Below are 25,090 nucleotides of genomic sequence, written 5' to 3'. Positions count from 1 at the left end.
CCTAGGTATGGGATCTACCAGTGTTGCTTTTCTGTTCCTCTCCTGCTATATTTTAATTTTGATGTAGAGATATAGATTTTGAAGAATAAAAACACTGCAAGCACTGTATTGCCATAATACCTTTTAAAAAGTCAAAATGTTCTCTTATAGGACAGGCAGGCATGAGAGTCTCAGGGGGAGAAAAGGAGTCCACTATAGGTTATACTGGGGATGTATTCATTTTCAGATGTTGCATTTAAAAGTGAACCTCAGGGGCACCTGGGCAGCTCAGTCGGTTAAGCATCTGACCTTGGCTCAGGTCATAATCTCACCATTCCTGGTTTCCGAGTTCAAGTCTTGCATCAGAGCCTGGAGCTTGTTTCAAATTCTGTGTCTCCCTCTCTGTCTCTGCAACCCCCCTCCCCCGCTAGTGCTCTGTCTCCGTCTCTCAAAAATAAATAAAAATTTAAACATTAAATAAAATTAAAGTGAACCTCAAAAATATTAAGTGTTTCTTTCATGTACTCTCCAAAGTAATAACTACATTCATCATATTTTGTCTATCTCCTCATCCACAAGTAAGGAGAGTTAACAGCTGGGTTAGGAAGACTTATCATAACAAAGCTCTCATTTCTTAATTAATATTTAAGGGAGACCATTGCTTTAGAATAAAGTAATATTCCAACAGTGTTTCAGAATAAGAGAATTATATTTCCTACATATCTCGCCAAACTTCAACATTCTACTTTTCCAGACAATCTATGCAATTTAGATTATGACTGCACTTGACACTTAAAGTCTGCAAAAGGTTTTGAAGATGAAATGCCATATAATCACTTGATAACAGTAATGAAGAAAATGATTATTCCTAGTCTCTTCCTTCCCCACTTCCCAATTATAGCTCTGCCTCTTCTACTGAATAGTTCATATTACCAAATGAATTCTTACACAAACTCTGTGGGTCTTACTTTGCCCCCTATCTTTACCTGAGGAGTTTTGTTCCTAATAGGACCTTTCTTTATTCCAGTTCTTAATTTACTTCTCATTCCCTGGGATAAAGACCACGTTTAATGATGAATCTAAGACAGCCCAGGGAGCAAATGTATAATGAAGCTTCAAGATGACACGAGCAATACATGGCACTCGAGCTCTGTCTCGTTCCAGCTCTGGGCTCACTGCTGATCTCTGGTCAACTCTCAGTTTCTTCACCTACCAAATTATTGCAAAGATCCCTTCTAGCTCTAAAACTCTGTTTTCTCTATTTGTATTTTATTTTTGAGCCAGTCAGACACACTGAAACCAACCTCTATTCTTCAGCTATTGTACAACTGTCCAGACAACTGCTTCATATGGCATCCATTGCTAATATTAAGCCTGCAGGTCCCAAGTGATGGTGGACTTGTGTTTCTCATCATCTTATTCAGTTTTGGATCACCTGCTATAATCCAATCTTCATCTATTTTTTCAGTAATATTCCTTCCCTTGGGAAATTTATGTTGGTTCCAGGCATCTGTCGACATAACTTCCCAAGGACCAGCAAGCAAAAAATTCATTTGCTTTTCCCAACCTCTCCTCACCATCAATATATTATTCTTATTCGCCCTTAAAGGTGTTTCTGTCTCTTCCACTTATTCCTTAGGCTCTCCCTACAAAAATGGGCTACCTTTGGTGCAATTTCCCTTTCAAACTCATTCTGTCTTCATAATTTTGCAACCTGCTTTGCCCTCGCTCAGTAATCTGACAGCATTCCTTGGTTGCCACAGCTTAGCACTACCAGTCATCTCTATCAACTTTGATTATGCCCTGGAAGCCTGAAATCGTCCGTATCAAATACCCCAATCTTGATATGACTTATTAAAGTGAAAATCAGTAACCCTTACAATCTGTAACATGGTGAGCACTGTTTTTGTTGGCTTTGCATAAACTGCCCCCTCCATATCCACAGTTTTTACCTTGTTTGTAGCCCCTCCCTAAGTTAGGGACAGAGTGATAGGGAAGGAAACCTATTTTCAGGCTATTGGGGAAAACAATACCCACTGGTTTAAGCTTGTTATCATTCAAAACTCATCTTTTTCCTTGGGCACAAAGGTAATAAAGTCTTTTTTTTTTTTTTTAATGACTCTAACAACAAGAAAACCCTCCAGAATCTTCATCCTCTAGATTTTCTCTACTCAGATGTGTCACCCATGTTAGGTACAGTGCCATAGAAGACAATTTCTTTCTTCTTCCTTTCTTAAAAAATTTTTAAAAAAATTATTTATTTAAAAAATTTTTTTAATGTCTTTTATTAATTTTTGAGAAAGAGATAGAGACAGCGTGAGCAGGGGAGGGTCAGAGAGAGAGGGATTCACAGAATCTGAAGACAGGCTCCAGGCTCTGAGCTAGCTGTCAGCATGAGCCCGATGCAGGGCTCAAATCCACGAACGGTGAGAACATGACCTGAGCCTAAGTCGGAAACTTAACCGACTGAGCCACGCAGGAGCCCCATCTTTTTAAATTTTTTGAAATGCTTATTTTTGAGAGAGAGAGAGCATGAGTGGGAAAAGGATAGAAATAGGGGGGACAGAGGATCCAAAGCAGGCCCTGTGCTGACAGCAGAGAGTCTGATGAGGGGCTCGAACTCACAAACTACAAGATCATGATGTGAGCCAAAGTTGAAAGCTCAAAAGACTGAGCCACCCAGATGCCCCCCCCCGTTTTTTAAACAATAATATAAAAGACTTAGTGGGATGCATTTAATATTTAAAACCATTTTAACCCATTATTCAAATAGAGACTCTAAAGACATCTAAAAGGCAAGGAGAGGGGCGCCTGGGTGGCTTAGTCGGTTAAGCGTCCGACTTTCGCTTAGGTCATGATCTCGTGGTTCGTGGGTTCGAGCCCCGCATCAGGTTCTGTGCTGCCCGCCAGCTCAGAGCCTGGAACGTGTTTCAGTCTGTGATTCCCTCTCTCTGGCCCTCCCCTGCTCGCGCTGTCTCTCTCTCTCTCTCCTAGAAATAAATAAAAAAAAAACATTTAAAAAAATTAAAAAAAAAAAAAGGCAAGAAGAAATTCTTTAAAAAAATTTTTTAAACATTTATTTATTATTGAGAGACAGAGGCAGAGGGTGAGCGGAGGAGGGGCAGAGAGAGAGGCTCCAGATGGTCAGCACAGAGCCCAATGCGTGGCTCAGACTCACAAACCCTAAGATCATGACCTGAGCCAACTGAGCTACCAGGTTGTCCCTAGGGAAGAAGCAATTCTAAAAACATTTATTAGAAACAATGACCTCTCTTTTTTGTTAGAGTCCTATTTTACAGATTTATCAGGGACTTCAAATAAAAACTGAGCAGTGCTGAATGTTCTCATTAATCTAATAGTATCTGCGTATGCATGCAGGGCACTTTCTACTTTTCAAAGTAGAAAGGATCTTTACAAACCTCGTGAGGTATGCAGGGCAGGCTTTATTCCACTTTGCGTGTGGGAAAACCAAGAGTCACATGGTAAAGCAACCAGCAACTAGCCACAGAGCTCTTCTAAGTAGGGTCAAATTCGTAACATAGTCTCCCTGCTTCTTTGATCTGTACTCTATCGTACCAATGTGTGTGTGTGCGTGCACGCACACACACGCAGCCTCACATATATAACTCATGTGTTGATGATGTACATGTCCAAGGAGAAAGGTAGGGAAATGCCCAAATGATTTTGTTGTCCATTTGCCCATTTCTCTTGCTCTTTAAATCCTTTCCACTTTTATGCTTATGCAAAAGACACGAGACAACTTCTCTATCACTGTCCCCCACCCCTTCTAATCTCCCACCTCAAAATCCTAAAAGCCTAGCAACACATCAAAGCTAATGACTAAGTAATCCACAGATACTCCCCAGTGAATGCTCAAAGGACTGCTGATTTTCATCAATAGCACAAAAGGTACTTTACAGACTGGGGTCTTTGAATGTAAAGGATATTTCATTAAGCTCAAGGTATCTTAAGGGAAAGCTGGTTTGTGAAAGGTTTCACTCTGGTAAGTCTACTTCCTAGGTTCTCCCTCAACATACATCCTGGGCAAGTCCAGAGCAAGGCCCATAGGCTCAAACCTATAGAGACAGGCTGGCAGAGCCTTCTGATCTCAGGTGCTAGATTCAAAATTCCAACTCATAAAAACAAATATAACCTAATATCCACATAGATCATTAGTTTCCTACTGCCTTGTACTTGGTAGGTTCCTAATTAGATAAATTTAGTTGAACCGATTGTTTTATAAATCAGTAGAGCAAAGTAAGTAATCCCTAAAGAAAACTTAAGCATTTTAGTTGTTAATCTTACCTGTGAACTGAAGTGCCAATTTCATTTTCCAGTATCAATCTATTCTTCCCTATTGAGATCATAATGACCAGTTTATAACTGTTTGGGAGTCATGAAGACACCCCCTTAAGAATCTGACAAAAGCTACAGACCCTATCGCCAGAAAATTGTACACTTGGAAACACACAGGGACATAAAACATACTAAAACCTACTGATGAATCAGAGGATAAGAAGGTCTGGTTTGAAAATAACCAAATGTATAAGGTAGGGAAGGTGAGAGAAAGGAACAGGAGACTAAAGAAAAGTGGGAAAAGCTGGAAAAGGGGTGGAGGAAAGAGGAAACAGACAGAGGCCATAGCTTCAAAGGTCAGAGATCAGATTACATGATTCCAACATCAAACTCGCTCATTTCCTATATTTCATCTATCTTTCAGTGACCCATTCAACAACAAAGATCAGTATACATTCAGTTTAAAGATGAGAAAACTCAGATTTAAATTGGTTTAAAGAGTTGCCCAAAGTCACATACCAGTACATGACAGAACCGAGACCTTGACCCACATCCTCGGGTTTTTTTCTGACACTTCCCTGGATCCTAAGTTGAGGCATAACTCAGAGAAGACAAAAGAAAGGAAGAAAGAGTAGAGAGAAGAAAAGAAAAAGAAAGAAACTGAGTGAGGAAAAATAATGTGATAGATTAAAAAGGAAGTAGGAGGACAGAGATGAAGATATAAGCAGAGACACTAAGGTGAAAATAAGGCTTTTGTCATCTTAGATGTTATTTAATGTTTATTTATTTATTGAGAGAGAGAATGAGAAAGAGAGAATCCCAAGCAGGCTCCAATCTGCCAGTGCAGAGCCCAATGCAGGGCTCAATCTCATGAGCCGTGAGATCATGACCTAAGCCAAAATCAAGAGTCAGACGCTTAACTGACTAAGCCACCCAGGTGCCTCTGTATCTTAGATGTTATAACAACAAACAGTGTCCCAACTTCTAGCTAATTATAAAAAAGGAGTAAAAACCGTCTTCTCAAATCTCAAAGCCTAGAAAACTGCAGGATACTCATCCAGATTATAAAAATAGTAAAGAAAGAACTAAGATGGAAAGATGTAAAGAAAGATATCAATAACTCCCCCAAATAACGGAGGAAGCCGAGCATTTTAGGGCTGTAGGAAAAGCGTGGAATGAAAGCCCAGTGTTAATAAACCACTGACAACAGAACCCTCACCTATCTGGCCTCAGTAACTCCCGACTAGCTCTGGACCCAAAGGGGAGAGAGGAGGTACTTACCTACAGGTACATGTTTCTCAAACTAGAACTGTTTTAAACAGCAGTCCTTGTTCCTAATATTAGCCTTCTAGAGTTGGTATGAATTATTAGTATTATTTATTTATCTTTCTTTTTTAAAAAAATGTTTATTTATTTTTGAGAGAGAGAGGGAGACAGAGAATATGAAGCAGGTTCTGCACTGTCAGCACAGAGCCCGACGCAGGGCTCAAACCCATGAACCGTGAGATCATGACCTGAGCCCAAGTCGGATGCTCAATAGACTGAGCCACCCAGGTACCCCTTATTATTTACTTTTAGTGGTTGTTAAAAGCCACAGGTACTGCTTTGGATAAAGCTGACTTATAAGTACTGTTTCATTAACTTGTATTTCTCCTCACACAAAATCAGAGATGTTTAAATTGTTATCCATGAAAACAGCAAAGCAGCCTAATGAGTAGACACTGTGGAAAAACAAAACAAAACAAAAATCATAAAACTCGGTATTTCCATAGAGTAGCTTCAAATCTAATAGGTAAGACTCCTTTATGTTAAAAAAAAAACAAAAACAAAAACAAAAAAAACAGCAAGGAGTGACAATGGGAACAATATCCCAAAGACCACAAAGAATACACACGGTCTCCAAAAAGTAACCCTAACTCTTCCCAGAGTTCCAATGGACACAGAGGCTCCAAAACATTCACAAAGCAAATCTGCACAGTCTTTGCCCAGCTGTCCTGGGCTACAGTTCCCACAGGGAGACAGGAAGGTGGAGTGTGTCAAGTGCAGGCTCTGGTTTCAAAGGTAATGAAGTATTGGAGCTGAATTTAGAGAATTTGCTGGCAGGAAGTAGCACATCAGCACGTTCAGGATTCAGTTTGCCCCATTCTAGGGTTACCAGGTTCCTTTAATAAAAACACAAAGGATGCTGCTGAGAGCTTGGCTGTGTCATACTACTCTAAGGCAGGGTAAGGCTGAAGAGAGTCATCCTCTCCCCCAAAAAAGAGTTTTTGAACAAGTAAGAAGTCAGACACAAGGAGACAACCCTTTATCACAGACAGAAGACTGATTAAGACTGTCAGTAGGGCTGTAGTTTAAAAGGCTAACAATTGGACAGAGAGGTTAGTGGCAGCATAACATAATGAGGAAATGGCACTCAGAGGCAATATAATGTGTCTACCCCCCTTCATCTGAGGAACCACACTTCAGGAGAAAGACATATTTTCCCCCTCTGCCCAGTTTTTGCTAGGCCCCGTAGAGCCTGACCCTAGACCCCATCTTCTACAGATACAAGCAGCTTATGTAACCCTGGGGCAGTATTTCTATAGGCAAAATAAATGAGTTGGAAAGCTTTTGGGTCAGAGTGTGTTTTGAAAGTGATTTCTCATTAATACCTTACAGAGTAATACCATTCAGAGCCACCATCACTCTAGAATACACTAATACACTAGAAACAAAGCCAATCTACAAAATTGCTTGTGGAAGGCAAAGGGAGAAACTCGTGAGGGAGAAAACACCTATGAGGAATATTAAAGCTGCTGCAACTAGATCCGGAATGGGCTATTTAAGGATTTGTTGGCAACTTTTTACAGGGTGTTTCATTTGTAACGGCAAATGTCACCAGGGGCCCTTTGGGCCCCAAGACAATTTTTTTTTAATGTTTGTTTATTTTTGAGAGGGGAGGGAAGGGCAGAGAGAGAGGGAGACAGAGGATCCGAAGCAGGCTCTGTGCTGATAGCAGAGAGCCCAATGCGGGGCTAGAACTCATGAACTGCAAGATCATGACCTGAGCCCAAGTCAGACGCTTAACGGATTGAGCCACCCAGGCATCCCCAAGAGACCATGTTTTTCAACAGGCCACCTTCTGAGAAGTTGAGACCAGAGCACCTATGAGCACAACTTAGAATATAACAAGCAAAACAAATAAATCTGTTAAGATACTGGCTTGATCAGTAAGTACAAACAGGAGGAAAATCTGTTTTTTTGCTATGTTTTGTGTTGTTTATGCAGATACTGAATTTCAGAGTAGGAAGAAGTTACCTAAGGGAAAGGGACCCTCCACACTTGGGTTTTTACAGACGTAGAAACTGTAATCATTTCCTTGAGAATGGTGTCATAACACACTGAGATCTCACCTCTATCTAGTGTGACTCCAGCCCAAGAAGGCTCCACAGAGAAAACTTTCCGAAGGAAATGATCCGCTCTTACAATGCTGTCTGGGCTATTATGACACGGGCTTTAGAGGTAGGCAGGGCAATTCAGTGTGTGCCAAGCACGAGGGCTCCAAGTACGAAAGAAGGACCTTGGAGATTATCTCACCTGACTTCCTCACTTTACACAAGGGAAAAGGACGACCCAGAAAAGTAAAGCAACCAGGCCAAAGCTCCACACGAGGTGGAAACGAGTTTCCAAGAGGTGGCACTACTGACATTTTTTTGAACCAGATACTTTTTGGGGGGAAGAGGGCTGTGACCTGTGCATTGCAGGATATTTAGGAGCACCCCTGGCCAAGATCAAGGTGGGGGGGCCACCCAACTGTGACAACCAAAAGTGTTTCAAAACATTGCGGAATACCCTCAGAGAGTAGAAGGGCAGGACGAGGATGCCCCTGGTTGGAAACCACCGGGTGAGAAGCTGAGACAACCAGCAACCAAATCCCTCCCACTCCCCGTATGGTGCCCTTTCACTATATGAACACTTGTTTTCAATAAGTATTTTGGGACTACGGAAAACTGATTAAGGCATTAAGCTATCGCTAATACTGAGTGCATGTCAAATGATATTATTAACAAGCTCTTAAGAATGAGTCTTTAAAAGATATGAACTAAATACATTTATCCATCTAATTATATGTGCCCTACATGAATATCAATGCATATTTTCACGCCATAGATGAGGCTGAAACCATTAGATCTATGAAATAATGAGTCTGTTTTGGCTGGCAAAATACAGTGATATCATGTTAAAAGATACTTCAGGGAGAAATCCCTCTAAAAATGGCAAAATTTCTTACCATCTTTAAACAAACTCACTACACACTGCACATAAATATAAATCATATTTTTTAATTAATAAGAGACACTGATTGCCAAGTTATTTAATAATCTTATTATAAAGATCAGACACTCAGTTCAAAGAGCTGAAGTTTCCTAACATAGTGCTTCAAAACAGTGCCAGTTTCCTTCTTACACACAGAGGAGAAAATCAGGCTTAAAAGTAGAGGATGCACAGCTTCTACCACCGGCAGCCACCTCTGATTTTGGAGTTCCAGATAACTATGGTTTCCGATATTACCTGTTTCTCTTTTTCCGGTGCTCTCTATTAGAATTTTCTGATTCACTACCACTGCTCGTGTTACAGCGTGAGCGTGACCTGAAGACGAAATGAGAAGAACAAAAGAAAAAAACCCACATTTATGACAAAAATATTTCAGGAAGGCTCATGTTGGTTCTTTGGAATGACTTTTGCAGTGAAATTATTAAGCCCAAACATAAGGAGCTATATCATCCCTCCTTCAGTCAGTGTTCCTCAGTTCAGTCAGATATTCGAATGAGTCTACAGACATGTGAAAGCAGGTTAAGGCAAATGTCACCAGGTTCCCAAAAAAGACCACAAAATCAAGCACTTCCAACAGAACTGTGACATGGCAAAGCTCTAAATTCCTGTGGTAGATACAAAGTCCCGTCACATCGACACCCATTGACAGAGGTAGAGTTTATTTCCCCTCCCCTTGAATTAGCACTGGTCCTTGACTGACTTTATCAACAGAATGACATGGAAGGGATGCTCTGCCAGCTTCAGGACTATCTCTTAACAGGGCTGGTAGCTCCTGCTTCCTCCCGGCCACCATCTAAAGAAGCCTAGACAAGCCAGGTAGAGAGGCCATAGAGAGAAAGAAGCCCCAGGCCTTCTACTATTCTGCCAAAACACCATACATGGGAAAGGCCTCTTGAATATTCCAGCTCCAGCTGCTCTCTGACTGCACCTTCATGTGACACTAATCTGTTCATCAGCAGAATCATACAACATACATATGGTTGTTGCTTTAAGCCACTAAGTTTTGGGGTAGTTTTAATATGGCAATAGATAACCAAAACAGTTCCTCTGAGATACAATGGAGCAGAAAAAAGGAGAAATTGCCAAGAATGCTAGAGAAGTAAGACTGAGAACCGACTGAAGCCAAAACTGACATTTGAAAGTCAATTTTTTAATAATAACCTTAAAGCAGTCACTAATAAAATTGTAACAACAACAAAAAACATCCCCATTCTTGCTTCAACTCTGAGTAGTGCTAATTCTTCCTCCCTCTCCTTGACCCTCCTTCCATTTTTATTTTTTTACCTCCTCCTTTGCTTTAGATCTGAGTCTTCACCACTGTTATGGGCTTTCCTATGAAAACAAATAAATGAAGATATTAAGGAAAACAGAGCATGATCAATTGGTTAAGGAAAGCACAGCAAAATGAGTTTCACTTCAGTTAATGCATCTCTGCTTTGTATTCTTTCATTCACCAAATATTTAAATCACACAATATGTCCAGTCTCTGAGGTAGAACTGAACACTGACTGGTTTCAAAAAGCCAGCAACCTAACAGAGGTTGCAAACCATCTACAAACAGCAATGCACAACACGTCTGTTAAGTTCCATTCATCCAGTGCTGAGTTGTCTGCAGTTCCTAGGTCTGCCATCTGCCAAATCAAGTTCTGCCATAACCTGACTGACGTCAGCTCTCACTTGTATGCCCTTGTCAACACCCTGGCCCTTAACCATTTTCCAATAATCTCTTCACGGTAACTCAGTAATCCACATCATGGCCACACTTTGGACTTTACCATCTGTAACCACCTCCAAACTTTGGTCTGTGACCACAATCTTTTCCCCTTCCTGTTTATACCCCTGCTTTGATGGGGCCTCCTGGTTAAACATGCACTCTGGAGCCGGACAACCTAAATGTGAATCTCATCGCCTGTACCAAGCAGTTGTGTGATTTTTACTTCTCTACTAAGTGCCTCAGTTTTAATGGAACCTCCCATGAGAGTTGTTATGAGGATAAAATGAATTAATACATTTAAAATGCACAGAGTAGGACCTGATTCACAATGGAAGATACTTCCATTGTATCTTTCTTTGACCTCATCAGGACTGTTTTGTTTATTGACCTTGCTACTTTCCATCAGCTCTTCTTGGCTTTCCTTCCTGACTTGACTGAGATTTCCATCATTTCGATAACATCTATGTCAGTACTCAAAACTTCCTTCAACTCTCTGGTTTTGGTTCAGGCTTTTGGGCAAGATCCCACACGTGGGTAAATCAAACTATCCAGATCCTCTGAGCCAGCCTTCAACAGCTGGCTGAGCAGTGCTGCAGGGAGTTACACAAAAGGGCACATCAGTTACACTACAAACCCATGTTACCAACTCCACAACATCCTACCGCCTTTCTGTGATCTAAGTACTCTCTGCAAAGCAGTTTCAAACTCTTTTTACCTTGCAACCCTCTGATACACTGCTCCCTCTGCATCAGCAGTTGACTTTGTTCTCTCCTTCTAAAGGCAAAAGTAGCCATCAGATGGCAACCCTTTCATCTTCCTGTTGCCAAAAATAAAACCTGCTTATATCTCCCTCTGTGTTATTTACAGATCTGTCCTCACAACTAAGGTCAGTCTCTTCACCTGTGTTGTGTGGGTCCTATCCCCTCTTAACTTCTCAATGATTCTCAGTAACTACTGTCTTACCCCTCGGATATATTCAACTTTCCTTATGGAAAATTCTTTTAGCAGCTTTTCACGTTATCAAGTTTCTACTATTTAAACACACACACACATCTACTTGACTCCATATCCCTGTTCATCTTTTTCCCAGTCTCTCCTATCTCCTTCAAGGCACCAAACTTCTTGAGAGAGGTCCCTAAGCTCCTTGTCTCCATTCCTTAATCCTTTATTACATGCGCCTTCACACTCTGATGGGCAGACATAGCTCATGCTTTCATCATGACTTACATTTCCCCAATTCTCAAACATACGTATACCAAACAACATAACATTGAGAGGTCTCTGTTCTTACACCAGATTTTTCAATAATTTTTACTTAGTATAAATGCAATTATATATGTTCACAGATGATCTATACAGTGTTTAAGGAATAAAATTCCATTCTTGTATAGGTTTTATAATTTTTTAAGAGATAATAATTGGTTTTCTATGTACCTATCAGTTCCTTAGTTTTCTTTATTCTTATCACTAATTCTTCCCCTAAACTCTGAGAGCTACAAAACTCTTCCTGAGTTGAATGAACACTTAGGACATCTCTCAGGACTTAGGACTGTCTTAGGACATCACACAGGGACCCCTGTGCCCTCCTGCTCACATCCGGATGGTCTGCAGAAACATCACTTTGATTACTCTCTCCACTAAGATCCAGGGAATTCTTTCTGCTTCTTTGTAATGGATCCCATATTTCCAGTTGTCATGATTCCTTGTCTTGTTTTTGAAGGAACATATCTTCCAGTTGTTAACAAAGAAAGTCTGCATGGCAGGTATTTTTTTTTTTTTTGAGACCTGGAATTTCTCAAAATACCTTTATTTGACTATGTGATTGTAGTTATCTGGGCTTAGAATCCTAAATTTAAAAGAATATCCCCTCAGCATTTGGAAGGCAATGCTTATCTTCTTTCTTTGATGTTGCTGTTAAGGAGCCCAATGCCACCATTCTGATTTGTCAATATTTGTGCATGAAGTTTTTTTCTTATAATCCTCCCTCCTTTCAAGTTTAAAAAATCTCTCTTAACCTATAATGTTTTAAAATTTAATGCTAACGGATCTTGGAATGGATCTGATTTTCCAATCCATTATGCCAAATGCCCAGTAGCTTCTCTTTATAAAGTTTGATTATTCAGTCTGGGATACTTTTTTCCCTCTCCTTCATAGTTTATTGTCAAGTTGGTTTCCATATAACACCCAGTGCTCATCCCCACAAGTGCCCTCCTCCATGCCCATCACCCCCCTTCCCCTCCCCCCACCCCCATCAGCCCTCAGTTTGTTCTCAGCATTCAAGAGTCTCTCATGGTTTGCCTCCCTCCCTCTCCCCAACTATATTTCCCCTTCTCCTCCCCCATGGTCCTCTGTTAAGTTTCTCTTAATCCACCTATATGTGCAAACAAATGGTATCTGTCCTTCTCTGCCTGACTTATTTCGCTCAGCATAACACCCTCAAGTTCCATCCACGTTGCTACACATGGCCAGATTTCATTCTTTCTTATTGCCATGTAGTATTCCATTGTATAGATAAACCACGTCTTCATGATCCATTTTTCAGTTGGTGGACACTTAGGCTCTTTCCATGATTTGGCTATTGTTGAGAGTGCTGCTGTGAACACTGGGGTACATGTGTCCCTAAGCATCAGCACTCCTGAATCCCTTGGGTAAATTCCTAGCAGTGCTATTGCTGGGTCATAGGGGAGTTCTGTTGTTAATTTCTGAGGAACCTCAATACTGTTTTCTAGAGGGGCTGCACCAGTTACTCCTACCGACAGTGTAGGAGGGTGCCCATTTCTCCACATCCTCGCCAGCATCTAGAGTCTCCCAATTTGTTCATTTTAGCCACTCTGACCAGAGTGAGGTAATATCTCAGTGTGGTTTTGATCTGCATTTCCCTGATGATGAGGGACGCTGAGCATCGTTACATGTGTCTTGGCCATCTGGATGTCCTTTTTGGAGAAGGGTCTGTTCATGTCTTCTGCCCATTTCTTCACTGGATTATTTGTTTCTCGGGTGTGGAGTTTGGTGAGTTCCTTATAGATTTTGGATACTAGCCCTGTATCTGATATGTCATTTGCAAATATCTTTTCCCATTCCATCGGTTGCCTATTAGTTTTATGGATTGTTTCCCTTGCCTTGCAGAAGATTTTTATCTTGATGAGGTCCCAATAGTTCATTTTTGCTCTTGATTCGCTTGCCTTTGGGGATATGTCAAGTAAGAAATTGCAACGGTTGAGGTCAAGGAGGTTGTTTCCTGCTTTCTCCTTTAGGGTTTTGATGGTTTCCTGTCTCACATTCAGGTCCTTTATCCATTTTGAGTTTATTTTTGTGTATGGTGTGAGAAAGGGATCTAGTTTCATTCTTCTGCATGTTGCTGTCCAGTGGGATACTTTCTTATATTACTTTTTTAATAGTTTCCTTACCTGGCTTTTTTTTTTTCCTGAGAAATTTCATTAGTTAAATATTTGATATCCAAAGTTGATCAGTTTTATCCTTATTTCCACATATCTATTTTGTTTTTGTTCTTCTCTGTGGATGATTTCCTTAACTTTACCTGCCAAACCTTCTATTGATTATCATAAAGGAATTTGAAGTCTAAGAATTCCCACTTGTTCTTTTCTTCTGATATCAAAATTTTCTTTTTTCTAAAGCTAATTATACTAAGACATTTTTCTTTCTTAAATCATCTCTATTTCCTGTGAGTACATACAAAGGCTCCTCACTGTGTCTCTCTGTCTTGCCAAACAGAAGCAATCCTCAAATGCCAAGTGATGATGGCTTCTTCCTCATATTTAAGAATTAGGCACTAAAAAGACTGGAACCCTCTGTACAGTGCAGAGCATGCTAGCTGATGGCTTCACTGCAGGGTAGAGCAAAGTAATGTGGGCAATCTCAACCATTTCACTGCAGGATCCTTTGAAAGTTGGTATCTGTAGGTCTTTTCTCTTGTATCTGTCTTTCTTACAGTGAGAGTCTCTGGTATAATGCTTGGGAGTTACAAATCTGGCATCTAGCATTCTGGGAATCAAGAGGGAAGGGACCTTTTTAGTAAGCAGATTTTCACTCTTTTGACTTTTCCTATGGCCATAATTTTTCTTTTTTCTCTGAAAGTAATTTCCTTTGAAGGTAACTCTCTTCAACTAAGCCAAATAAATGCTGGAGTTTCCCTCAGCTCTATCATTGGTTTGGTCTTTGCATTCTATCCATAATATCTATCTAGACAACCTCGTTTCTGTTTTATATTTCAATTTACATTATATTTTAGCCAATAGCCAATCAATCTATCTCAACTTCTACTCAATGACCCATGTGAATCCTTCACTTGAACTTCTCAAAAATATCAGAAATTCTACATTATTAAAAACTAAACTCACAGTTGTCCCTTTTAAGCCTGTAATATCCCAGTGGCTGTTAGTTCAGTGCATCACACTTTAAGTCTGAATTTCATTCATGACATCTATCATTCCTTTGCCCCACATATCGATCCTCCCAGCCCTACTGATTTTACCTCCCAATGGGTCTCAAAGCCACCCACTTCCTTAAATCTTCCCATCACCACCTTGGCCCAAGCTCCCATCAGCCTTTACCAGGGCTTGCTTGCACAGTGGCTTGCTGCCAGGCTCTCTCTTTCCACTACTGCCTCTTCTACCTTTTCTCCATAGGACAGGAAGGCTCATCTTCACACAATACCGATGTGATCTTGTTATAACCTCCTTCAAAAACCTACTGGTCTAACAACCCAAATCCTCAACAAGGCTCAGGTGTCCTAGAAGGTGTTTCTCTTTGGATTCATTTCTAACACGTTTCTCTTCACTCTCTATGCTTGAGCAACACTAGCAGCCTGTTCTCCTTCTCATGAAATGTTCTCCACTCTTTCCCAGAGGCTTCCAAAGCTTCTGAGCTTGCCATCTCTTCCACCTCTCTTTGCCTGTTCTTGTCTCAGATTCGGGTTGAAGCATCCATCCTCTGGGCACCTTTACATGGCTCCTTAACTCAGTAACTCAACAAAACTTCCCCTAATAGTTTTGGTTATACAGTATTTGGATGGTAAAAGTTATCAAGTGCTTATTCTTGGGACACATGTACTTTTCCATATGCATGTTAGGTTTCAATACAAACTTTTTAAAAGTTCCCTAAGCACCACATAACTCTCCCTCAAGAATATATAAATGTCGGGGTGCCTGGGTGGCTTGGTCGGTTGGGCGTCCGACTTTTGCTTAGGTCATGATCTTGCGGTTCGTGGCAGTTCGTGCTGACTGCCAGCTCAGAGCCCGGAGCATGTTTCAGTCTGTGACTCCCTCTCTCTCTGGCCCTCCCCTGCTCACGCTGTCTGTCTGTATGTCTCTCTCTCTCCTAGAAATAAATAAAACATTAAAAAAAAAAAGAATATATAAATGTCCTCAGTGCACATGCATTTATATGATTCACATATTTCTTCCTCAACAAACTGTAAACTCCCAAAGGGCAGGGACTTTCTCTGGTGATATTTAACACAGTGCCTGCATAAAGTAGGCACTCAGTAAACATTTCTGAGTGCAAAGATGCATACGGGTGAAAACTGTACTGTCAGAAAGTAGGCTGGCTTTCTTTTACTAGAACAGGAACAGTTAAAGCAGGCTTCAGGGTCTCCGTGAACCAAGAAAATTACATGAAAGTGTGTATGTATATTTAATTATGCAATTTTCCCAAGGAATGATCCAACATTTCATTAGATTCTCAGAGTTCTGTCACCCAAGAAGGTTAAGGATCAGTATTCTAACCTCAGCCAGAATTTGACAGATGTACTCATCTAATGACAAACAACTGGCAAAATATAAAATTTTGCTATCTTTTGCAAAACATGTTATCCTGGAATCCATTACAAAACAGAATAATAGAATCCCATTATTAATTTTAAGTCCTTGAGATTCTTCTATGCTTTTCACAAATCTCAATTTTAAATGTCAGAGTTATTCTAGCTATGTAAGGATTTCTGCCCAGGGGCAAGGTAAGTATCTGTGAAGATAAAAAAAGACTGACAAGGACAGGGACATTCAGAGGGCATTCACAGTGGAACGAAACAAAGAATGAGCTTTAGCTCTTCTTTGCCAACACGTAGCAATGGCTAGTCTCAAAACACATATGTCCAGTAAAAGACCTTTCGAGTGATACACATAACTGGACAGAAGTCTCCACGGCCTCTGGGACAACAAGATTCTCTTCCCTATAAATCAAAATAGCCTTTCCCCTGGACTGTGTCAGAGAAAGGACCCTGAAGCCACTCACCACAATTACTTATCTGTACTTCACAGGAAGCAACAAAAAAAGTATCTCTCTATAGAAGTCATTAAGTCTAGATTTCAGAATGCAAATACTCCAAACTATTTCAAGCAATTAGTTTGGGGGAAAAAATAATGTAAATTTTGGTATACTTTAGCAAAACTTGATAAATTCATTTCCAAGTATATTAAAATCAAAATGACCATCTGCTCAACATGTTCAATTATTCCATATAGGGAATGCCGTCAGAGTACACTAGTAATTAAGGATGAAAAACTATAAAAAGCTGTCTATTTAACAATAATCATGCAGTGCCAAATTCTTAATATATTTAGTGATTCCTACTACCGACACCCTCTCAATATGCACAGACGCTCGGAAGTATTTCCCAGTGGAATTGCCTTGGTTTTCAATGTTGTCCATGTTGAACTGATCCTTAATAGGGGAATCTTTCCTCCTGCTTTATTTAAATAATGATTAACATCCCTGCCTTTTTCAGAGGCACAGATCTGGATCCAAACCCAAGTGTGTCACAAAGGACAGTTACCTTATCTGCCCATAGCCTCTGTTTTCTCCTCTAGGCCAGGTATTTTCCACTGGTACTCAGCCCCACCCCACCCCATTAATAATCTCCCATTTTGTCAAGACTAGAAGCCTGAAAATTACATTTTCCCAGACTCCTTTGCCAGCTGGGTTCCACTTAGAGAGGCGCCCAGGTGAGATGAAGGCAGGTGTGCTCCTGACACCCGTGTGCATTCACCTTGCACTCTGCGCAGCCGGAGCCCCACGGTGTTAGCTACAGCGGTGGTGCCTCCAGCAGGGACAGCAACAGCAGTTGCTACAGTGGTGGTGCCCACGGCAGTGTCAGCAGCACTGGGATTCACAAAGGCCAGCTCAAAGGTGGAAACTGCTTTTGATCTCCAAGTAATACCCCCACTCTCCTTTCATGCTGTCAGCCCAGGGGCAGTAACAGCACCCAGATCTCAGGGGTGCACCCTCCCTGCCTTTGTTCCTTCAATGCTACTCATACTTGTGTGCAATTCCCCACATTAATCCCTCTCTGCTAGAAATGCCTAGTGCCTGAGTAATACATATGCCCGATCTATAGGGTTATTATAAGGATCGGATAATAAGTAGTAAGCAATTTTGCTCAGTACTTGGAACATCATAAATGTCAACTATTATTCCTTTATTCTGTCTAGTCACTGGTGGTCACAATTTAGCTCTGCCTTTCCTACCTAGTAAGTGAAAGTGTTGTTGACCTTGTCTCCTTAACCATCTAAAGATTTCAGTGAAGCTGGACCTGGTTTGAGAAAGCTGGGGAACAAGACTCTGGGAAACAGACAGAAGAGGAAGGAAATCAAACAGAGAGGGACCAGCAAGTATTAACAAGGGCACAGAAGAAAGAAGGACTTCTGTTTTCCAGATCCACGGTGATCATGATGGTTACCTGAGAACATGATCTGAACTTCCCATAAAAGTCACCTATAAAATACCAGTATGCAGGCACTCAACGTGAAAAACAGTCTCTGTGGTGTAGGAATGGAGTGAATTTCACTGGTTAGTCATTTCTGGGTCTTCTCTCAGACCTGATACATTGCCCAGCCTGCTTTTCTGAGAGTCCAAAACTTTCAGATATGGACTTTCTTTTTTTAAATTAAGTACACACAAATGTAATCACCAAAACAACCAGACCTGCTGGGTAAAATGTAACAGGATTCATTTTCTCTGTGTTTTGAAAGGGGCTTCATTCAAATTTATGCAACAACATCAGCCTGGAGAACAGAGCACTAAGCCTCAGCTAAGATTTACCAATAAATGTAATTGTGTCCTCCCAGGCGAGAGCATTTAGCATCTTTTATGTATAAAAATGTATCATTAGTATGTATTATATATATTACATATTTATACATACCATATATGTTGTTAAAATATTTACATAACATATATTTTTTAACTCACCAGTCTTAATCGCAATACAGAAATGCGATTCTGTATCAGGCTCTTATCAGGACTTTATGAACTTATTCTCTGAAACTCTGGCTGTTTAAAGAGAAATGTTTCAGGATCCCTAGCTTATTTTATCTCAATAAAACATAAATTTTCTGTTGTCCCAGGGAGACCATCATATTATGAGAATAACGTGGTAAAAATGTAACTGGGACCCAGAGTTTCTGTTGAAAACTAAAACTGAGGGGCTATGTTCAGCTCACCTCCTCCTCGTTGGCTGTACAGAATCATCGCTTCCACATGAGGGGTTTCGGCGGCGTGTGGAGGGGAACTTGGGGGACTTCGTGCGGTCACCGGGAGAGTTGTAGAGTCCACTGGAGTGGGAGAGGAATGGTCAACAGTGCTCCAAGAAGGCTTGGAGAAGCACACACCCCAGCCCAGATCGACACCATTATTCATACTCTAGGGGAATAATGGATCATGAGCCCCCAGCTCTCTTTGCTGACAAGACTTATTCAAAGAAAAGAGAGGTGAGCCACCTGGGTGGCTCAGTCAGTGAAGTTCTGACTTTGGCTCAGGTCATGATCTTACAGCCATGAGTTCGAGCCCCCCTCAGGCTATCTGCTGACAGAACAGAGCCTGCTCGGGATTCTCTCTCTCCCTCTCTCTCTGCCTCTCCCCTGCTCTCTCTCTCTCTCTCTCTCACACTTTCTCTCTCAAAATAAATAAACATTTAAAAATAAACAGATAAAAAACAGATAAAAAATTAAAAAAAAAAAAAAAGAGAGAGATAATATCTGGCAAGTCAAACCATAAAGCATGATCATGTAGGAATGGATTTGTTCCACTGGTCTTTGATAGCTAAGAGTGAACAAATGATGGGAATAATAACAATTTGCATTAATGACAAACTAAAATATGCCAGGTGCTGACTGAGCTAAAAGTTTTATATTTATTATCCTAACTAATCTTCTTAACAACCCTAGGCACTGAGGTACAATTATTAGGCCTATTTAATAGAAAAGAAAATGGAAATATGGAATTTTTAATTGAGTGGCTCAAGTAAAGTAGCTAGGAAATGGCAGAGTTAGAATGTGAACCCCTGGGTCATCATATTTGGAATCACCATGACTATAAAGCCATTAAGTTATAATGAAGGTCTGCTGCTGGTTTAGTAGTTGTGAGTAGAAAGAAACTAATATATGGATATTTTAATGAATAAAGTCCTTCTAGAATCATTACTCCTCAAATAGTTTTCAATTAAAGTTTTTATAAGAACTATAAAGTAGGGGTTATTTGGGGCACCTGGGTGGCTCAGTTGGTTATGCATCAGAATCTTGATTTCGGATGAGGTAATGATCTCAGGATTCTTGGGTTCTAGCCCCAAGTTGGCTTCTGGGCTAACAGCACACTGACAGCAAAGGGCCTGCCTGGGATTTTCTCTCTCTCGCTCTTGCTCTTGCTCTCTTGCTCTCTTTGCTCCTCCCCTACTCTCACATGTGCTCTCAAAATAAATAAAATAAAAATAAAATAAAATAAAATAAAATAAAAAATAAAATAAAATACAGTAAAATACAAATGAAAGAGGGGGAATTATCATTAATATATCATTTGGAGTTCAGAAATACATTCTCTTATTCTAAACCATCATAACAATCTTTTAAGCATCTTCTTAATACATACTGCTTTCCCTCCTATCTTTCCTGAAGAAAGTTTCACATTAGAATACATCCTGTTGATTTCTACTTTGGAAGTTATTGGTCATGCTGATTTACGAATCTGACTACCTCGTCCACAGCTAGTAATACCCAACCACAAAGCAGTTGGATTCCCTTATTTAATGAGCTGCAATTGCTAATCCCGCTTCCACTCTTCTCCTTTAGAAAAACAATGATTCTCTTTACCTCTGGGGGCCATTTTCTTCCCATGGTGCATGAGATTTATTTCTTTGGGTGTCAGGGCTGTTCTCATTCTTTGCTTTCTTAAAGCTTTAATTTAAAAAAAAAAAAAAAAAGGAAAATAAATTAACTAGAGAATAAATGGGAATCATATTTCTTCAGTGAAATTGTTTACCAAATGTTTTAAAATGTGGTCTCTTAAAATTTTTAAATGTTTATTTTTGAGGGAGAGAGACTAAAAGAGACAGCGTGCAAGTGAGGGAAGGATAGAGAGAGAGGGATACACAGAATCTGTAGCAGGGTCCAGGCTTTGAGCTGTCAGCACAAAGCCAGATGCGGGGCTGGAACCCACAAACCACGAGATCATGACCTGAGCTGACATTGGACGCTTAACCAACTGAGCCACCCAGGCACCCCTATAATGTTTTTATTTATACTCGTGACTCATTCCAAAAATGGGGTGCCTGGGTGGCTCAGTCAGTTAAGCAACCAAATTTGGGTCAGGTCATGATCTCGTCGTTCAGGAGTTCAAGCCCTGAATCAGGCTCTGTGCTGAAAACCCAGAGACTGGAGCCTGCCTCAGATTCTGTGTCTCTCTCTCTGCCTCTCTGCCCTCCCGGCTTGTGCTTGTTCCCTCCCTCCCTCTCTCTCTCTCTCTTTCAAAAATAAACAACACTAAAAATTTTTTTTTCAAAAAGAATATGAAGTGGCAGCCTAAAAAAATTTCATGTCTCTAGCAAGTACTTTTGGGTCTCCCTTCCACCTTTTTTTCTAGTATTACTGTTTTAAGTCAACAAAATCCAGGTCATACACTGTTACGAAACTTTGAAGAGAGTCTACCTGAAGGACAGGAAGCTAGGGCAAGTGTTAAGGCAAGAAAAGAATAAAGCTCAAAACGAAGGAAAACTGGGGTATTGGGGCTCATGGGGCTTACTCCCTCTTTTCAGCTCTGGACTTGGGTCTAAATCTGTGCAGGTGGATCAGCTCTGGACAGGCTCAGGCTACCCAAATTGACCTTTCCCAGTCCCCAGCTTCCAACATATCTTGGCTTCTTCCTTCCAAACCAGAATGACTTATAAATGCTGTTTCCTGACCTAGTATCATCTTTCTGCCCTAAGAATGTAAATATAACTGAGTTGTTATTCAATCCAAACAAACTGTTTTAGACACACATGGGCAGACAGAGAGAAAAGCCTTGGGCCACCAGTGGGGGAGGGAGAGTATTACCTCTCACTTCCCAGGAATATCAGCCTCAGAAAAAGATAGAGCTGCTTAACTCCCAATTCACATTTAACCCTGGCTTTTTGAGGAATCCTCTATATAAGTGTCTTTGAATACAGTCACAGCAGGGTTTTTTGTAAGAGCCAACAAAGAAGAGAAAGCAACAAATGACAAAGTCATTTCAAAAAAGGAAATTAAACTTGTATCCTAGCATACTATACCCACAGAGAATTCATATAAGCCTGGGGCACCTGGGTAGATCAGTCAAGTTTCTGACTCTTGATTTCGGCTCAGGTCATGATTTCATGGTTCAAGAGTTCGAGCCCTGCAACCAGCTCTGCACTAACATTGTGGATTTGCTTAGGATTCTCTCTCCCTGTCTGCTCCTCCCCTGATTGTGCTCTCTCTCTCTCTGGGCCCCCCCCCCCTCAACTCATGTGCACACTCCCTCCCCCTCTCTCTGAAAATAAATAAACTTTTTAAAAAAGGCCTAAAAAATTATAGATTTGACAAGGTATTTAACTCATTGCATTAGCATATAGTATGTAGGTTTTATTTTTGACCAATATATTATTTTGATCAAAATTAAATCATCTTTTGAAGATCAAATGCCCAAGGTAAAATCTTACTTTTCAAATGAGGAGAAGTAATAACTATGGCAGACACGTAACACAACAGTAGAAAGTGTGTGTGTTTAGTCAATCAGAAAGAAAAAGCAAAAAGAGCAAAGGGAGATTGAGAAATTCAGTTGGGAGATGAAAGGGGAAATGGGCTTGCAGGCGAAAGTTATAGAATAATGAAATCCTGGGTGGCTAATTAATTGCATTCACTCCATAAGCCACTTCTTGTCTGAAGCCTGAGTGGGAAAATCTGGCAGCCCTTCAGGTATCAGTCCTAACGGCAAGAATGTAGTTGTAAAGGGGACTGAGCTCCTTCTGTACATTCTAAAAAGGCTTGGGATCTGAATTTCATGCCAGATTACTGTTCTTATGTTGGACCTGCCATAAGCATACCTTGTACATATAGATTAAGTGGACGCTTTAGTCACAGCTATGAGGCTGACTAGGCAAACACGGTCAACTCTACTCTATGCAAAGGCAAAGAACCTGTCATTCCAAAAAGAATGTATAAAGGGAGTATCCTGGAACTAAACAAAAGAAACTGTAAGCAAAACCCTGGGGAAAACACCATAACTCTGAGAATCCTCATATCTTAGAGTTATTTCTCTAGGAAATTATAAACTGTATTCCTCCACGTAGCCACAATCTAGCTGAATGAAGACACCATTATTTACTAACAAAAAATGGAGGAGATGATCAAAGAAGCCTGTTAAGGTCACGTATTTATGACTGCTTGGACTTCTCCATGATGTAGGAAGCTATCTCTATAGACAAAGTGAGCTGATGAAAGCCACTCATTGTATTTCTCAAATGCTGGTCCATGAACATAATTGGAGATAGGAAAAACTGACGCTGAAACAGCGTCTTAACAGAGAACAGGCTGATCTTTCATGGAAACAATCCATGTAATATATTGAGAGAAAGTCTTTCTGCTGGGGATTGCTGCTGGGAAAATTGATGCAGAGGACCATGACAACTCTTCATACATATGCAATCACTGACTTCTGAAGCCCTGTGCCTCTAAATGCTATAAACCCTCTTTCCAGGGCCACAGCTCAGCGCACCACGGTAATGAACACAGCACATTAAACATGAATATCGTCTACTTTATTTCACAGGTCCCTCTGAGTAAGTCCATTATATCATGCTATTTTAAAAAGCACATGGAATTTTCCCTGGGCAGCAGAGAATGCAGACCATAGATAGTGAGTTCACCATGCCAGCAGGAACATTTCCTTCATGTGAGAGAGGCAGGTCCTGATGTTTCTATTCTACTGGCATTTTTCAAGTACACTTTGGCTCACAGACCATTTTGATCAAAAGTATCAACTGTTAAAGTAAAAAGATTCTTAACCTTGCCAACAGGAAAAAGTGTTTTTGTGACAGCACACAGTAATACGTTCTTTTGGTAAACTGACCTTTTTATTGGTGAAGGTGCAGTAATTTTAGTTGTTCCTTCATTTTCTCCATTTTCCATGTTTGCTGTTACTCGACTTATGCTGTTTGATCCTAGTAGCAAAGAGGGGTGAGGAAAGATGGAAGAAAAGAGACAGTGGTGAGAAAAACACAAAAGCGACAAAAAGTTATTTTAAAATCCAACTTCAGGTACATCATGAGCATTTTACTGATAAATTATAATTCTAAATAAATAATGTATCACCCAATAAATCTGAGGTACTATTTTCTGACATGTACTAAGCCCTCAATACATAACATTGTTCAAGAGGGTCTAGGACATGATACCACCATAAATGGGCCATTTTGAAACTTTAAGAGTTAACTAAGTCCTCACTTGATGAATATTCTTTAGACTGCTAAAATAGGATTCTAAGATATTTAGGTGTTTTTTTGTGTGTGTTTTATTTATTTCTGATAGGGAGAGAGAGCATGAGCAGAGGAGGGAGATACAGAATCCGAAACAGGCTGCAGGCTCTGAGCTAGCTATCAGCACAGAGCCCAACGTGGGGCTCAAACCCATGAACTGTGAGATCATGACCTGAGCCAAAGTCAGACACCCAACTGACTGAGCCACCCAGGCGCCCCTAAGATATTTAGTACTATATACTGGTATATAAGACCTACTAACCAGTCCCTGATAACTACGTTGTGAAAAAAAATTACTGTTTTTTGGCATGCCATGACAGTCCCCATTCTAAATCAAACCAAAAATATTCCAACTTATAATGCAAATGGCAAAAAAGAGTAATATCGATGTGATTTCTATCACTCACGTGGAAAAAAAAAGTTTTCAAAGGTCTTTTTTAATGCAAACATCCCTAAAAGTCTTAAGCTGACTGTTTAAAAGCTACTATTCCACATATTTGCACACAGGCTAGATGTACCAGCAGAGGGAGCCCCCAGCAGACACAGTGTTGGAATTCATGATCCAAATAAAGGTTAAGTGAAGTGTCTCGGGCCATGCAGGAAGTCTCGATCCCATTCTCTGAACAGAGGCTGATGGTCTGCAGGGGTTGTGCCACATGGGCAGTGATGATGACTCTTTTCAAGGGCATGCACTTCACTCTGGGAAGTGCAAGAGAAAGCAGCAAGGGGACCGCCAAAGTCCTTGTTCAATTAGCTCTAGGTGACATGCAGATATGTCTTCTTCAGAGCAGCATCTTGCAGAAGTATGTCCAGAGCTCAAGTTCTTTGATCCTAAGAGTAATCACCCCTAACCACGGATAGTTTTTGAGTCAAGAAGTGAGGATATAATGCTTATTAAGAGCTAATATTTATTGAGTCCTATGTATCAAGTGCTACCCCAAGCACTTCATGTCTATTTACTCATATAATCTTCAAAATAATCCTAAAAGGTTAATGTTATCCCCATTTTTAAAGATAAGAAAAACAGGCCA

At 40.5% G+C, this 25,090-nt stretch overlaps 1 protein-coding gene across 7 annotated transcripts in view; it reads right to left on the bottom strand.

Moving 5' to 3' along the window:
• EPB41L4A (erythrocyte membrane protein band 4.1 like 4A) overlaps positions 1 to 25,090 on the bottom strand; it is a 260,908-nt gene that overhangs the window by 28,429 nt on the left and 207,389 nt on the right. For 3 of the 7 annotated variants that reach the window (XR_005526708.1, XM_039223213.1, XM_039223215.1), the window contains exons 13-17: positions 23,654 to 23,744; positions 20,401 to 20,484; positions 18,760 to 18,870; positions 9,874 to 9,921; positions 8,827 to 8,904 (exon numbers count right to left, since the gene is read on the bottom strand). Coding sequence is in view for 6 of the 7 variants with exons in the window: in XM_039223213.1 (XP_039079144.1) it covers positions 8,827 to 8,904; positions 9,874 to 9,921; positions 18,760 to 18,870; positions 20,401 to 20,484; positions 23,654 to 23,744 (412 nt within the window). In the remaining variant the exon portion in view is untranslated. The remainder of the gene's footprint in view (positions 1 to 8,826; positions 8,905 to 9,873; positions 9,922 to 18,759; positions 18,871 to 20,400; positions 20,485 to 23,653; positions 23,745 to 25,090) is intronic. The other 4 variants (XM_039223214.1, XM_039223216.1, XM_039223217.1 and 1 more) reach the window with 4 other exon arrangements.

The sequence above is a fragment of the Hyaena hyaena genome, unplaced genomic scaffold, assembly GCF_003009895.1.
Source record: "Hyaena hyaena isolate Hyena2069 unplaced genomic scaffold, ASM300989v1 scaffold_1294, whole genome shotgun sequence".
Classification (NCBI taxonomy): domain Eukaryota; kingdom Metazoa; phylum Chordata; class Mammalia; order Carnivora; family Hyaenidae; genus Hyaena; species Hyaena hyaena.
The sequence above is the reverse complement of the archived record's forward strand: the minus strand, read 5'-3'. Positions and strand labels throughout refer to the sequence as shown.